Raw genomic sequence first — 17729 nt, 5'->3', positions numbered from 1 at the left:
TTCCGAATCAGGAATTTTGTGGAAGTTGACAAAACTTCCACCTGGAGCGCTGAAGGTGTTTTCTTGTAGCAGTTTTGCTGTTCCTCAAATCAAGGTTCACTAGCGGATTGAGCAGGAATTGTTTCAATTAACAGTGATTGAGAACGTTATCCATCTCAGATCGATCGTAAATGCGAGGATCATACTATCTCAGAACTAGGAAACATACTCGACTGTAAAAAACATATGGTTTCATTACGGTAGAGTTGGGTGTAATGAGAATCATATGATTATTTGTTCTGCAAACAGCTGTTTACCGGCTTGATTTCATGCATGGAAACCTGTTGAGATTGAATGACTATGACAAAAAATACATTACCAAATTCCTCGTATCGTCGTCACTCATATAGCCGATTCGAATTTACTCAATTATTCTGATAATCTAATCAGATGCTGTAGATTATAATTTCCTATAGTGAGGTCCACGTTATAATGGCAGTGTAGGAAGATAGGAGAAAAGGTTTGCCAGATCTCAGCCTTGCCACCGAAACAGCTGATACTGGTATATCTGATGAATTTAACTGTTCACTATTGTTGAAAATAGTTAATCATATTTTATTTGTCAAGAAAAAATATTTTTTAAAGATGTAATAATAAATTTTCATGATTGAGGTTAAATATTTTGTCAATTAGTTGAATTCCTACATTGTTGATAAACGATGTGGCAACATCGCAATGCGTGAAAGAGATAGCGCCATGTTTTGCTTTGTTGAACGATAGACAAGGATAGCAACACCATTGCAAATCACACACTGCCATTATAACATGGACCTCACTATAGTACCTCTGGTAATATTCCTATGAACTAGATCTTCCTACCAGACCTTAAGTAGTGAATGGTATGTTTTTCTTTCTCTAATATGCTTCTACCTTTTTCAATTAGTAAATAATTTATTTATTCCAAGAACGAGGAAGACCACGGGTATTACGCCCAAATCAGTCTTCACTACTATTTATAACCATATCAAGCAAATTACTAAGAACCATTATAGCAATACTGTACTTCATGCAATTTACAAAATTTATAAGCAGTATAACTTGATAACTGAACATTAGTTAATCGATACTGCCACTAAACAGTAGTAATTAATCAATTAATTAGTAAATCAACAAAGATAATGAAGCTTTTAATCATCTTGATTGATATGAATCGGTCCAAATAAAATTATAAGAATGAAGCATGGACCTATTTATTATTTTGATTTTGAATTGGGGAAATTATACGATTAAATTGTGAGTTGGTGGCTCTTTACTTGTAATTGCAGAGAATCATCACTGGCCGATATCCTGGAAGGTATCCCACCAACCTTCTCCAAGAAACCGAAGGCAAAGGTGGTGGACAAGGGTGAAGACGTCGAGTTGGAAGTGCGCCTTGTGGCTGTTCCCGAACCGGAAGTCACGTGGCTGCTCAACGGAAAGCAAATCAAACAATCCGACCGGGTAAAGTTGGTCACACAGTCTGACATGCACATGTACAGCAGCATTCTAACCATCAACAACTCGGACAACACTGATCAAGGACAGTACACGGTTATTGCTAAAAACAGAGAGGGTGAAGCTTCACTCGACATTGTTGTCAAGGTCAGTGTCTTCATGTTTTTACAAAAAATATTTTACTTTGAAATCCACTGATCATTGACTATAGAAGTGTAGTTGATTGTAAAAGCTTATGTTTCTAGAAGGAGCCGTCTTGAGCTATATATACTCCTACTGCTTAATTTTATTTGAGTTTATTCAGCATCATATTTGGAATAATAAAATATTTCTATAGCCTACATATAAATAATATTAGAATTTGAATTAAAAATTATAATTTTAATGATTTGGTAAAAGAGACATAGGCAGGCCACGAAAAAGATGGCAATGATTATTACTTATTATAAAATACAAAACAGTAGATTATAGTGGTGCTTATGATGATAGTGATTTTATTAGATTAGATTATATTGAAGCTATTGATTCATACATTGATTTATTATTATTTCATTTTTATTCTAATTAAAAGCTGAATGTGAATCGGAACATGCAATAGCCTAATCCCTGTTTGAAAGAAGAAGATGATTTGATTTTATGCTCAATATCTGAGAAATTCAAAATTTTAGTGTCTGTGGATTGTGATTATTTCCGACTCTGGATAATGTAAGGTATGAAAATCAACTCAAGATAATCTTTAGACAGTTTATTTATTAAAAAAGAGAGTTTGAAGCAGTTTTGAGTGGATGCATCAATCATACAGTATTGTACTTATTGTCAATAAAAGATCAATCAAATGAAATATAATTTCCACCACTACACAGAAATTTTTTATCTTGTAACATATTATACTGTACTTCCATTCCAGATTAACATAGCAATAAATTGTATCAATGGATAATCCAAGTGATATTACCTACTAGGAGCGTTTGCTTTTGGTCGGTAAATGGGAATGTCACCTTGTAACATTGCTTGTTTGCTTGTTTATAGGTGAAGTCTGGCGCTGCTGAACCGCCAGAAATTGTGGAGCCGCTCCAAGATGTGGTCATTTTCGAAGGCGAAGGAGCCATCTTGACAACTCAGATAACTGGCAACCCAACACCGGAAGTGAAATGGCTGAAGAACGGAAAGGCAGCACCCGATCTGCCGACCACTGTTCAGGACGACGTGCACACCTTGACTCTGGCCAAACTCACTCATGCCGATTCGGCGCGCTACACTGTCAAGGCTGTCAATAAGCATGGCAAGGCACAAACTAGTGCCACTCTCACAGTCCAAGGTAAGCCTTGTTATTATCATTCCATATACAATCATCAATTCCACATTACTCTCCTGATCAGGTAGTTTTTTACAACTATTGTTATTGCCATAATGCTACATATTTCGTTTGGAAACTTTCAGCCAGCTTCATGTTGATGTTTTTTGCTTTTACATGTTATTGCAGCTCAATATTACTGATAAATAGTACAGTTATATTATTATGCCTGAATTGTCAGTGATCAAGAATTCAATTATATTCATCCATTCAATTGTGATTAAATAACAATAACATTTTTTTTCATTTCAATGCTTTCTGTTAACATCAGTTACCAAACAATTTTTTTCAATTCAGCCTTTTAAAAAATATGTTCTATTATGGGCAAAAGTATTGAAGTGAAATAGAATGATGCATTGTATTCAAGAGTAGAACCTCCCTTATCAGTTTATGAGAAAATCTCTCTCGGTCTCTCTATCTTCCATATCATTAAAGAAATGTAGATATTCAAGACTCTGGTTCTCAATCAAACAGTTAAAACTCTCTATTTCTGCAGCTACCTAACTCAATCGGTTGTATTTACTCCGCCTACCATTTTCGTAGATTTTCATAGGGGAAGAACTTTGTACAAATTCATAGCTCGGTCACTGCTAATAGATGCAGGAGTTCAGACTGTCTCCTTTCTTCATCTGTACATTGTTCATCCGAGTCTTAAGATTAAATAATCTTTTGTGCATATATAGGCTTCGGTGAAATTGAATAGACATGCAAAAGACAGTAGATTGCCCAGTGTCTCAATTATTCCCTCTAGTATTTTCATGTTGAGCGTTGTCCGAAATTTATCGTTTGATTTTTTTTCCAATTCTTTGATCGAAAAAGTATTAGAATGTAAAATAATAAATTATGAAACTATATAATAGAGTTGATACTTCTTCAGGTAACACTTTTTCTATGCATCGTCTGAGTCCAAAACTCGTGTTTCGTTTTCAAACTAGTTTTGTTTGAATATCCATTTTTTACTATCCTTCACAACTTATTTTACTGCTTCTTTCATGTACATTGTAAAATAGCTTATTAATCTCATCAATAACAATATAAAAATTATTTATTTGTATGTTGTTAACGAGAATCACTCTTCTACTCGAGTGAGCTTTACTGCTTCTGCTTCCTCAACTACTATCAACCCACTCAACTTGAGCTCTTTATTTTTCTTATTGCTGTTCTTTGATGCTCTATTTCATTTTCATTCATTTTTTTTAACACTGATACTAATACGCTTTTCATTTCTAACACTTAATCATTTATCTTTCCTAGATCGCAAAACTAACGCAGCAGAAGGATTAGGAGTTATCAGAGAGCTTGATGAGGGTACGATTTCAAATAATTTTTCTCAACAATTAAACCTTGTAGTTATTTACTGTTCATACTTTTATATGATTTATAAACTATTTTCAAGAGTGCGATGAGGAATCTTGATGCGATTTTGTGACATTGTAGTTCATTATACTGAATTGTATCGTAATGATTTATTATGAAACAAGAACACAATTTTGGGATTTACTTTTTACTTTTATAAATAATCTTCTTTATTGAGTCTTGTCTAACATTCTAGGAAATCTTGTTGGTTTTTCAAATAAAAGTGTTTATTCAATAAAAATTTTCAGTTTTTTATTTTTCTTAAATTTTTTTCTGATTTTTTTGTAAATTTTTGAATGAGCTTTTATTTTTATCCTTAGAGATATCAATCTAAGGAGGATAACTGCTAAATAGATTAATGAAATTCAGCTCAAGAACTAAGCCTTACTAGAATAATGAAATAGTAGTAATAAGGTTCATTTGACAAGATCAAATGATGTGGAAGTTAGTTTATTTTCAAGTGAACTTTGAAATCGTTCATTTTTGTCATCTACAATAATGAATAATTTTGATGAGCACAAATTTAGCAAAGATTTTTAATAATAAGTATTCCTAATGGATTCATTGCATATAATGAATACAATATAATTTATTATTATACAATATAATCTACAATGTATGTTGAATACCAGCATTACCATAGTAACTATGATAATATCAGTATTCATCATTTGATCATTGAATGAAAATGTTGAATTATTTCTATACTTATATGCATGGCATACATCCTGTTCACAGAATTTTGAAATAAACGTTGGAATTGAATGAAAATTCATCAACTGTTTTAACATTACATTCTATTTTGAATGTCTTGTTTTATATTAATAATTAATCTACAAATTTTATTGCTCCACGTGCAATGTATGTTTGATTCTGTAATCTTCTTACTCTGCTTCAGTTAACAATATTCTCGAATCAAACATACTTTATAAATAATTTATTTGATTTTCCGAGTAAACTGACTTATAAAGAAGTTCCTCTTACTCAATCATTTTTGCTTTTCTTGCTTGATCATTCTAACAATACTAATAGCAACTAATCTACTCCTACAGATTCAAGACAAGAGACAAATAGTTTGAAAAGGAAAGGAATGATTGGCTCGACGATGCTGAGCCACCACTCTGAAAAATCTTCAGAAACATCTCAAACGCTTGTTACAAAAGAAGAGAATTGCAAGAAACAAACGTTCTTGTCGTCCGAAACAATTCAGAAGTCTTTCAAAGAAAGTAAAAAGTTTGTGACATCTCATAAAGAAGTTGTATCAAAAACAAAACTCGTATCAGAAAATTTCAAATCATCAATAAAATCCAATGAAAAAGAAAGCGGAGGCTCTGATAAGATTGATATAACTACAATTTGTAGTTTAATAAGAGAGAATGAAGGGGAAGCTAGGACTAAGTTACTTGAAAAGTTTCAATCTTCGTTGGAATCTGTTGAAAATATGAAGATTGTTGACAACAAACTTACCTCCTTGAAATCAACGGGTAAACAGTTGAAAAAGGTTTTTATAAAAATCGATGAGAAGGAAGAAATAGATATCGAGAGTATCAGCTCGAGAAAGTCAATTTTGAAAAAAGATACTAAAAGTTTCCATCAGGAGATGAAATCTGAAACGGTCAGCATTACAGAGGAAACTTCAGTGTACGAGGACAGTGGGAAAACAATTGACAAGTACATAGTGTCTGAAGAAGAGTTGCAGAACGTGTGTATACCTCGTAGGAGATCTTTGGGTGGCAGGAGGTACAGTATCATAGAGGAAGATCCCATAAACATGACTCTACGACGGGGCAGTATCACCAAACCAGAAATAATCTCAGAATACAAAGTGGAGGAGCCTGTCGAATTCAGTATTTCGCAGAAGAGTGATGCCAGCTTGCCGGTGGAAGTAGTTGAAGATGTGTTCGCGGAGGTGACGTGCATTGACAAGCCTCCCAGCAGAGTCCCAGTCATAAGTGAGGCAGAAACCGTTTCAGAGTCATTCAAGCGCCCCATTCTCAAGCCAAAGACATTCACTTCAGAGTCTGTCGATGTTGAAGCTCAGGTTGAAAAGTATGAACCGTCAATACCTGAGGAAGTTGAGGGTAATATCTAGTTCTAATTTGCTCTAAACCCCAGTTTGATGAGTGTTTGCTGTTCAACTTTAGATTTTCTCGTAGGACCCAGTGAATTTTTGTTTAGAACTCCATAGACTCATATTATTAATGTATTATGTAAGTTGGATAGATACTCATAAATTCTATTCATTTTTAACGGATATCCTAGTATTTTAGATTCATTCTTTTTTGTTTAAAATATAGTTAATTTTCATTCCTACGGATTCTATTAACCCTATTCAAATTTACTCACCTGCAATATTTCAATTTTAAAATAATTCATTATTTCTTATAGCCTATAATTTATTTTAATCAAATCATTTCGTTTCAATATCTTCCGTTGTAATCATTCTATCACCACTAACTTTGATTGTACTCATATATTTTAAAGCAAAACGTCTCTTTCAAAACTAATGATTGTAACCAATAATGATATTCTATCATCAATCATAATTATTGTCATTATATATAATTATGAATCATTATCTCATCAATAACAAGAAAAATAATATAATATACTCAATATAATAGATCTCCATTGTTTTTGTGAATCAATATGAGATGCCAGACATTTCGGTAACGACTCTACTTTTTTATTTATCTAACTTACAAACAAAACTCTATATGTAATCTCTTTCTTATATATTTTTCATTATTACAATGTTAAAGATGAAACTGTTATTCAACTGAGCCATAGATACATATGGTTATTTCCTTAATTTGACTGGATTCTCTTGTGATCCATTAATTCATTTCTTTGCGTGCCTAATGCACTTGAAATATTGTCATTTTCTAGTACAGTTTTTCTCAATTCAATAATTAATCTTCGATTAAACATTCTCTAAAGTTATCAACCTATTCATTTATCATATAAATCCATCTTCATATTATATAATATATAACTAATATCTTGTACTATTTGTACGTATAATCTTTATCCTATTGCTGTGAATTGTATATATGCTTACACCAACTACCATAGCTGTAAAATTTTTGCTTTTTGCTTAGCCGATAATATTTTGCTTTTTGTAAACGACTTCTCCTGCTTTTTGTAATACTTCCTATTTGCAGATATTAATCAGCTTTTAACAGATAGAGCTAAAGCGCAAATAACAAGTGCCTCAGTTCTCCAAGGATCGATTATCGCCGAGGATAAGGGTAATTGATTCCTCAAATTTATTTTATGGTTATAATTTTCATTCTAAAATTAAAAATTGGAAATTTTGATTAGAAATATATTCAATTGAAATGGTTACCGTATTTCAATTTATTTTCAATTCAAATTAAGAACATTGAAAATAATATCTCTTCATTCTCAAGAATCGTTTTAGAAAACTTTTTTATAAGGATTGCTGTACATTCTTGAACTAGTGGAATCGTTACTTAAATTTAGTACGTTAGTTCTCATTACCTTTATAGTAATATGCATTAAACTTTTAGCAGTATTGCAATAATTCTCTACTGTAGAATCTGAAACTCTTCTGTAACGGTTAATTCAATTACCATCTTGGCTTAATCTTCTTATGGTACTTTGAAAAACTAGTGTAGAGTTTTCAAGGTTGAAGACAAAGACGTAGGCTAGACCGACAGTAGGCTCTATGAAACCAATCATAAGCTTCCTGGAAAACCTTGATTTATCTAGAATTGTAAATTGACTTCTATCCAAGGCTACAGTTATTATAACGCGCGCACAGAAAGCAGTCGGCGCTTTCCGAGTTCCAAACAAATTTATGCAAAACAAATGTTTGTATTAATTTATTCAATTATCTAAATTTAGGCCCGATTGCACAACAGCCGGTTAAATTTCAACCGTGATTAATTACACGAGAACCAATCAGAGAAGGCCTTCTTGATAAGACGGCTTCTCTGATTGGCACTCGTGGAATTAATCACGGTTAAAATTTAACCGGCTGTTGTGCAACCAGACTAAATTCGTCATTTGGTTAAAGAGTCAGACTATTACACAATCAAATTAACTAACTCAATATTAATCTATATATATAAAAGCGAAATGGCACTCACTCACTGACTGACTCACTCACTCACTCACTCACTCACTCACTCACTCACTCACTCGCATAGCTAAAAATCTACCGGACCAAAAACGTTCAAATTTGGTAGGTATGTTCAGTTGGCCCTTTAGAGGCGCACTAAGAAATCTTTTGGCAATATTCCAACTCTAAGGGTTGTTTTTAAGGGTTTAAAGTTCGTATTTTAGCATGTATATTCTTCTTCTCCCAATCTCTTAATTATAATTGAAATTTCCATATCATATGTTACTATAGAACTATAATCTAGATAGAGTACCTCTTCGAAACAGTTGTTAACTGGCAACTAAATTAATAATTTTGTCAGGTTGGTATTAAGTTGAGTTGACTTTGTTAGGTTGGCACCAAGTTGAAGATTTAAATGCATTTATCGCGGAAAAATAATTGATTGGGCACTGCTACTTCAATCCTGGGAATATTATATTACTAGCCGTCAGGCTCGCTTCGCTCGCCATATCCGTTTAGCCAGACGTTTAGTCTTAACCCTCGACTGGATTGTCCTAACATATGATAAAAATGCTCAAATGAAAAATGCAGGCGAGCGAAGTGAGCCTGCTGATCTCATTCTTGGACGATCCAGTCGGGGGTCCAGGGGGCGGAGCCCCCTGGCTAGACGTATATGGCGAGCGAAGCGAGCCTGACGGCTAGTTTATCATATTATTCAGCCTAATTTGTCATATGATTATCGATCGTGACATTATTTCAAACTATTCTAACCAATAAAATGGAAGCTATTTACAAAATCATAGAATAAAACAATCTTAAATATAATATGTTATATGTGACGAAACTATACAATCAATATTGATACAGTATAATAATTATTAAACGTTAATCCAAATTAAATGCTGTCAACCACCCCTTTTGTCTCATTCATTTTTATCTACAAACAATATAACTCCCTGTAGCATTTATAAAAAATAGGTAATGTGTATGATTCATAAGAATACATGAAACAATTATTTTTATTTATTATTTTACAAAGGCGACTTTCTAGTAGTATTTTAAGCCTAGGTTATGATGATGGGATGAATGATAATACAATGAAGGTAGAGTTATGAATGAATAGAAACAATGTATACTTGTTTTCAAGTTTATACAGGCCTGCTATCAGTTCAATTGTCTGATTATGTGAATTTGATGTGATGGATTCAGATTTCCCGGGGCCGCAAGCACCACTGTTCACGGACCGATTCGAGGAGCAGACGGTGAAGGAGAAGGGAACCATCCGGCTGGCGGCTAAAGTGATCGGCAATCCGACGCCGATGGTCACGTGGTTCCGCAACAACAAGACGCTGCTGGCGTCGGTCAGGAACACCGAGCAGTTCGACGGCGAGAACATTGTGCTCGAGATCAGGGACGCCGACTCTGAGCTGGACTCGGGCGACTACAAGTGTGTGGCCAGCAACAGCGTCGGAACAGCCACGCACGGCGCTAGGATCACTGTCGATGTCGAGAAAGTGTAAGTACTACACTGAAGCCTACTCATTCAAAGTCAAAACTAAACTACTTATTACAAATTAGAGATTTATGGAATTATAGATTATATAGAGAAATAATAGATTAATTATTAGAGAAAATGGAAACACTCTTTATTAGGCGGAGTTGAGACTTTCAAGTCTACCACATAAAGTAGTATTCACATCAAACTCGGCAGAGAGTCTGTGGATGGATGGATGGATAAAGATCTGTCGCCGGCTTGAGCAATGCAGCTATTCACATCAAACTCGGCAGAGAGTCTGTGGATGGATGGATGGATGGATAAAGATCTGTCTGTGCCGGCTTGAGCAATGCAGCTATTCACATCAAACTCGGCAGAGAGTCTGTGGATGGATGGATGGATAAAGATCTGTCTGTGCCGGCTTGAGCAATGCAGCTATTCACATCAAACTCGGCAGAGAGTCTGTGGATGGATGGATGGATGGATAAAGATCTGTCGCCGGCTTGAGCAATGCAGCTATTCACATCAAACTCGGCAGAGAGTCTGTGGATGGATGGATGGATGGATAAAGATCTGTCGCCGGCTTGAGCAATGCAGCTATTCACTCACTGACTGACTCACTCACTCACTCACTCACTCACTCACTCACTCACTCACTCGCATAGCTAAAAATCTACCGGACCAAAAACGTTCAAATTTGGTAGGTATGTTCAGTTGGCCCTTTAGAGGCGCACTAAGAAATCTTTTGGCAATATTCCAACTCTAAGGGTTGTTTTTAAGGGTTTAAAGTTCGTATTTTAGCATGTATATTCTTCTTCTCCCAATCTCTTAATTATAATTGAAATTTCCATATCATATGTTACTATAGAACTATAATCTAGATAGAGTACCTCTTCGAAACAGTTGTTAACTGGCAACTAAATTAATAATTTTGTCAGGTTGGTATTAAGTTGAGTTGACTTTGTTAGGTTGGCACCAAGTTGAAGATTTAAATGCATTTATCGCGGAAAAATAATTGATTGGGCACTGCTACTTCAATCCTGGGAATATTATATTACTAGCCGTCAGGCTCGCTTCGCTCGCCATATCCGTTTAGCCAGACGTTTAGTCTTAACCCCCGACTGGATTGTCCTAACATATGATAAAAATGCTCAAATGAAAAATGCAGGCGAGCGAAGCGAGCCTGCTGATCTCATTCTTGGACGATCCAGTCGGGGGTCCAGGGGGCGGAGCCCCCTGGCTAGACGTATATGGCGAGCGAAGCGAGCCTGACGGCTAGTTTATCATATTATTCAGCCTAATTTGTCATATGATTATCGATCGTGACATTATTTCAAACTATTCTAACCAATAAAATGGAAGCTATTTACAAAATCATAGAATAAAACAATCTTAAATATAATATGTTATATGTGACGAAACTATACAATCAATATTGATACAGTATAATAATTATTAAACGTTAATCCAAATTAAATGCTGTCAACCACCCCTTTTGTCTCATTCATTTTTATCTACAAACAATATAACTCCCTGTAGCATTTATAAAAAATAGGTAATGTGTATGATTCATAAGAATACATGAAACAATTATTTTTATTTATTATTTTACAAAGGCGACTTTCTAGTAGTATTTTAAGCCTAGGTTATGATGATGGGATGAATGATAATACAATGAAGGTAGAGTTATGAATGAATAGAAACAATGTATACTTGTTTTCAAGTTTATACAGGCCTGCTATCAGTTCAATTGTCTGATTATGTGAATTTGATGTGATGGATTCAGATTTCCCGGGGCCGCAAGCACCACTGTTCACGGACCGATTCGAGGAGCAGACTGTGAAGGAGAAGGGAACCATCCGGCTGGCGGCTAAAGTGATCGGCAATCCGACGCCGATGGTCACGTGGTTCCGCAACAACAAGACGCTGCTGGCGTCGGTCAGGAACACCGAGCAGTTCGACGGCGAGAACATTGTGCTCGAGATCAGGGACGCCGACTCTGAGCTGGACTCGGGCGACTACAAGTGTGTGGCCAGCAACAGCGTCGGAACAGCCACGCACGGCGCTAGGATCACTGTCGATGTCGAGAAAGTGTAAGTACTACACTGAAGCCTACTCATTCAAAGTCAAAACTAAACTACTTATTACAAATTAGAGATTTATGGAATTATAGATTATATAGAGAAATAATAGATTAATTATTAGAGAAAATGGAAACACTCTTTATTAGGCGGAGTTGAGACTTTCAAGTCTACCACATAAAGTAGTATTCACATCAAACTCGGCAGAGAGTCTGTGGATGGATGGATGGATGGATAAAGATCTGTCTGTGCCGGCTTGAGCAATGCAGCTATTCACATCAAACTCGGCAGAGAGTCTGTGGATGGATGGATGGATGGATAAAGATCTGTCTGTGCCGGCTTGAGCAATGCAGCTATTCACATCAAACTCGGCAGAGAGTCTGTGGATGGATGGATGGATGGATAAAGATCTTTTGGCAATATTCCAACTCTAAGGGTTGTTTTTAAGGGTTTAAAGTTCGTATTTTAGCATGTATATTCTTCTTCTCCCAATCTCTTAATTATAATTGAAATTTCCATATCATATGTTACTATAGAACTATAATCTAGATAGAGTACCTCTTCGAAACAGTTGTTAACTGGCAACTAAATTAATAATTTTGTCAGGTTGGTATTAAGTTGAGTTGACTTTGTTAGGTTGGCACCAAGTTGAAGATTTAAATGCATTTATCGCGGAAAAATAATTGATTGGGCACTGCTACTTCAATCCTGGGAATATTATATTACTAGCCGTCAGGCTCGCTTCGCTCGCCATATCCGTTTAGCCAGACGTTTAGTCTTAACCCCGACTGGATTGTCCTAACATATGATAAAAATGCTCAAATGAAAAATGCAGGCGAGCGAAGTGAGCCTGCTGATCTCATTCTTGGACGATCCAGTCGGGGGTCCAGGGGGCGGAGCCCCCTGGCTAGACGTATATGGCGAGCGAAGCGAGCCTGACGGCTAGTTTATCATATTATTCAGCCTAATTTGTCATATGATTATCGATCGTGACATTATTTCAAACTATTCTAACCAATAAAATGGAAGCTATTTACAAAATCATAGAATAAAACAATCTTAAATATAATATGTTATATGTGACGAAACTATACAATCAATATTGATACAGTATAATAATTATTAAACGTTAATCCAAATTAAATGCTGTCAACCACCCCTTTTGTCTCATTCATTTTTATCTACAAACAATATAACTCCCTGTAGCATTTATAAAAAATAGGTAATGTGTATGATTCATAAGAATACATGAAACAATTATTTTTATTTATTATTTTACAAAGGCGACTTTCTAGTAGTATTTTAAGCCTAGGTTATGATGATGGGATGAATGATAATACAATGAAGGTAGAGTTATGAATGAATAGAAACAATGTATACTTGTTTTCAAGTTTATACAGGCCTGCTATCAGTTCAATTGTCTGATTATGTGAATTTGATGTGATGGATTCAGATTTCCCGGGGCCGCAAGCACCACTGTTCACGGACCGATTCGAGGAGCAGACGGTGAAGGAGAAGGGAACCATCCGGCTGGCGGCTAAAGTGATCGGCAATCCGACGCCGATGGTCACGTGGTTCCGCAACAACAAGACGCTGCTGGCGTCGGTCAGGAACACCGAGCAGTTCGACGGCGAGAACATTGTGCTCGAGATCAGGGACGCCGACTCTGAGCTGGACTCGGGCGACTACAAGTGTGTGGCCAGCAACAGCGTCGGAACAGCCACGCACGGCGCTAGGATCACTGTCGATGTCGAGAAAGTGTAAGTACTACACTGAAGCCTACTCATTCAAAGTCAAAACTAAACTACTTATTACAAATTAGAGATTTATGGAATTATAGATTATATAGAGAAATAATAGATTAATTATTAGAGAAAATGGAAACACTCTTTATTAGGCGGAGTTGAGACTTTCAAGTCTACCACATAAAGTAGTATTCACATCAAACTCGGCAGAGAGTCTGTGGATGGATGGATGGATAAAGATCTGTCGCCGGCTTGAGCAATGCAGCTATTCACATCAAACTCGGCAGAGAGTCTGTGGATGGATGGATGGATGGATAAAGATCTGTCTGTGCCGGCTTGAGCAATGCAGCTATTCACAGAGTCTGTGGATGGATGGATGGATAAAGATCTGTCGCCGGCTTGAGCAATGCAGCTATTCACATCAAACTCGGCAGAGAGTCTGTGGATGGATGGATGGATGGATGGATAAAGATCTGTCGCCGGCTTGAGCAATGCAGCTATTCATGGATGGATGGATGGATAAAGATCTGTCGCCGGCTTGAGCAATGCAGCTATTCACATCAAACTCGGCAGAGAGTCTGTGGATGGATGGATGGATAAAGATCTGTCGCCGGCTTGAGCAATGCAGCTATTCACATCAAACTCGGCAGAGAGTCTGTGGATGGATGGATGGATAAAGATCTGTCGCCGGCTTGAGCAATGCAGCTATTCACATCAAACTCGGCAGAGAGTCTGTGGATGGATGGATGGATAAAGATCTGTCGCCGGCTTGAGCAATGCAGCTATTCACATCAAACTCGGCAGAGAGTCTGTAGATGGATGGATGGATAAAGATCTGTCGCCGGCTTGAGCAATGCAGCTATTCACATCAAACTCGGCAGAGAGTCTGTAGATGGATGGATGGATAAGATCTGTCTGTGCCGGCTTGAGCAATGCAGCTATTCACATCAACTCGGCAGAGAGTCTGTAGATGGATGGATGGATGGATAAAGATCTGTCGCGGCTTGAGCAATGCAGCTATCACATCAAACTCGGCAGAGAGTCTGTAGATGGATGGATGGATGGATAAAGATCTGTCTGTGCCGGCTTGAGCAATGCAGCTATTCACATCAACTCGGCAGAGAGTCTGTGATGGATGGATGGATAAGATCTGTCGCCGGCTTGAGCAATGCAGCTATTCACATCAACTCGGCAGAGAGTCTGTGATGGATGGATGGATAAAGATCTGTCGCGGCTTGAGCAATGCAGCTATCACATCAAACTCGGCAGAGAGTCTGTGATGGATGGATGGATGATAAAGATCTGTCGCCGGCTAGAGCAATGCAGCTATCACATCAAACTCGGCAGAGAGTCTGTAGATGGATGGATGGATAAGATCTGTCGCCGGCTAGAGCAATGCAGCTATTCATATCAAACTCGGCAGAGAGTCTGTAGATGGATGGATGGATAAGATCTGTCGCCGGCTTGAGCAATGCAGCTATCACATCAAACTCGGCAGAGAGTCTGTAGATGGATGGATGGATAAGATCTGTCTGTGCGGCTTGAGCAATGCAGCTATTCACATCAACTCGGCAGAGAGTCTGTAGATGGATGGATGGATAAAGATTTGTCGCCGGCTTGAGCAATGCAGCTATCACATCAAACTCGGCAGAGAGTCTGTAGATGGATGGATGGATGGATAAAGATTTGTCGCCGGCTTGAGCAATGCAGCTATTCACATCAACTCGGCAGAGAGTCTGTGATGGATGGATGGATAAGATCTGTCTGTGCCGGCTTGAGCAATGCAGCTATTCACATCAACTCGGCAGAGAGTCTGTGATGGATGGATGGATGATAAAGATCTGTCGCCGGCTAGAGCAATGCAGCTATCACATCAAACTCGGCAGAGAGTCTGTAGATGGATGGATGGATAAGATCTGTCGCCGGCTAGAGCAATGCAGCTATTCATATCAAACTCGGCAGAGAGTCTGTGGATGGATGATGGATGGATGGATGGATGATGGATGGATGGATGATGGATGGATGGATGATGGATGGATGGATGGATAAAGATTTGTCGCCGGCTTGAGCAATGCAGCTATTCACATCAACTCGGCAGAGAGTCTGTGGATGATGGATGGATAAAGATCTGTCGCGGCTTGAGCAATGCAGCTATTCACATCAACTCGGCAGAGAGTCTGTAGATGGATGGATGGATGATAAAGATCTGTCGTGCCGGCTTGAGCAATGCAGCTATTCATATCAAACTCGGCAGAGAGTCTGTGATGGATGGATGGATAAGATCTGTCGCCGGCTAGAGCAATGCAGCTATTCACATCAACTCGGCAGAGAGTCTGTGATGGATGGATGGATGGATAAGATCTGTCTGTGCGGCTTGAGCAATGCAGCTATTCATATCAAACTCGGCAGAGAGTCTGTAGATGGATGGATGGATAAAGATTTGTCGCCGGCTTGAGCAATGCAGCTATTCACATCAACTCGGCAGAGAGTCTGTAGATGGATGGATGGATGATGGATAAAGATCTGTCGCGGCTTGAGCAATGCAGCTATTCATATCAAACTCGGCAGAGAGTCTGTGATGGATGGATGGATAAAGATCTGTCGCGGCTTGAGCAATGCAGCTATTCACATCAACTCGGCAGAGAGTCTGTGGATGGATGGATGATAAAGATCTGTCGCGGCTTGAGCAATGCAGCTATCACATCAAACTCGGCAGAGAGTCTGTGGATGGATGATGGATAAAGATCTGTCGCGGCTTGAGCAATGCAGCTATTCATATCAAACTCGGCAGAGAGTCTGTAGATGGATGGATGGATGATAAAGATCTGTCGCCGGCTAGAGCAATGCAGCTATTCACATCAACTCGGCAGAGAGTCTGTAGATGGATGGATGGATGATGGATGGATAAAGATTTGTCGCCGGCTTGAGCAATGCAGCTATTCATATCAAACTCGGCAGAGAGTCTGTGATGGATGGATGGATGGATGGATGGATAAAGATTTGTCGCCGGCTTGAGCAATGCAGCTATCACATCAAACTCGGCAGAGAGTCTGTAGATGGATGGATGGATGATAAAGATCTGTCGCGGCTTGAGCAATGCAGCTATTCACATCAAACTGGGCAGAGAGTCTGTGTGCCGGCTTGAGCAATGCAGCTATTCACATCAAACTCGGCAGAGAGTCTGTAGATGGATGGATGGATAAGATCTGTCTGTGCCGGCTTGAGCAATGCAGCTATTCACATCAACTCGGCAGAGAGTCTGTAGATGGATGGATGGATGGATAAAGATCTGTCGCGGCTTGAGCAATGCAGCTATTCACATCAAACTCGGCAGAGAGTCTGTGATGGATGGATGGATGGATAAAGATCTGTCGCCGGCTAGAGCAATGCAGCTATTCACATCAACTCGGCAGAGAGTCTGTGGATGGATGGATGATGGATGGATGGATGGATGGATGATAAAGATCTGTCGCGGCTTGAGCAATGCAGCTATTCACATCAACTCGGCAGAGAGTCTGTGATGGATGGATGGATGATAAAGATCTGTCGCCGGCTAGAGCAATGCAGCTATTCATATCAAACTCGGCAGAGAGTCTGTAGATGGATGGATGGATAAGATCTGTCGCCGGCTAGAGCAATGCAGCTATTCATATCAAACTCGGCAGAGAGTCTGTAGATGGATGGATGGATGATAAAGATCTGTCGTGCCGGCTTGAGCAATGCAGCTATTCATATCAAACTCGGCAGAGAGTCTGTAGATGGATGGATGGATGATAAAGATCTGTCGCGGCTTGAGCAATGCAGCTATTCATATCAAACTCGGCAGAGAGTCTGTGGATGATGGATGGATAAAGATCTGTCGCGGCTTGAGCAATGCAGCTATTCACATCAACTCGGCAGAGAGTCTGTAGATGGATGGATGGATAAGATCTGTCTGTGCCGGCTTGAGCAATGCAGCTATTCATATCAAACTCGGCAGAGAGTCTGTGATGGATGGATGGATAGAGATCTGTCGCCGGCTTGAGCAATGCAGCTATTCACATCAAACTCGGCAGAGAGTCTGTAGATGGATGGATGGATAAGATCTGTCGCCGGCTGAGCAATGCAGCTATTCACATAAAACTCGGCAGAGAGTCTG

The 17729-nt window shown here is 38.3% G+C and overlaps 1 protein-coding gene across 1 annotated transcript in view; it reads left to right on the top strand.

Moving 5' to 3' along the window:
* Positions 1-17729, top strand: part of LOC111045387 (titin-like) — a 309506-nt gene that overhangs the window by 248203 nt on the left and 43574 nt on the right. The window contains 3 exon segments of the mRNA XM_039431466.1: positions 1305-1620; positions 2503-2791; positions 9480-9786. Of these exon segments, the coding sequence (XP_039287400.1) occupies positions 1305-1620; positions 2503-2791; positions 9480-9786 (912 nt within the window).

The sequence above is a fragment of the Nilaparvata lugens genome, chromosome 6, assembly GCF_014356525.2.
Source record: "Nilaparvata lugens isolate BPH chromosome 6, ASM1435652v1, whole genome shotgun sequence".
NCBI lineage: Eukaryota > Metazoa > Arthropoda > Insecta > Hemiptera > Delphacidae > Nilaparvata > Nilaparvata lugens.
Note: the sequence above shows the minus strand (reverse complement) of the source record. Positions and strands in the feature narration are given on the sequence as shown.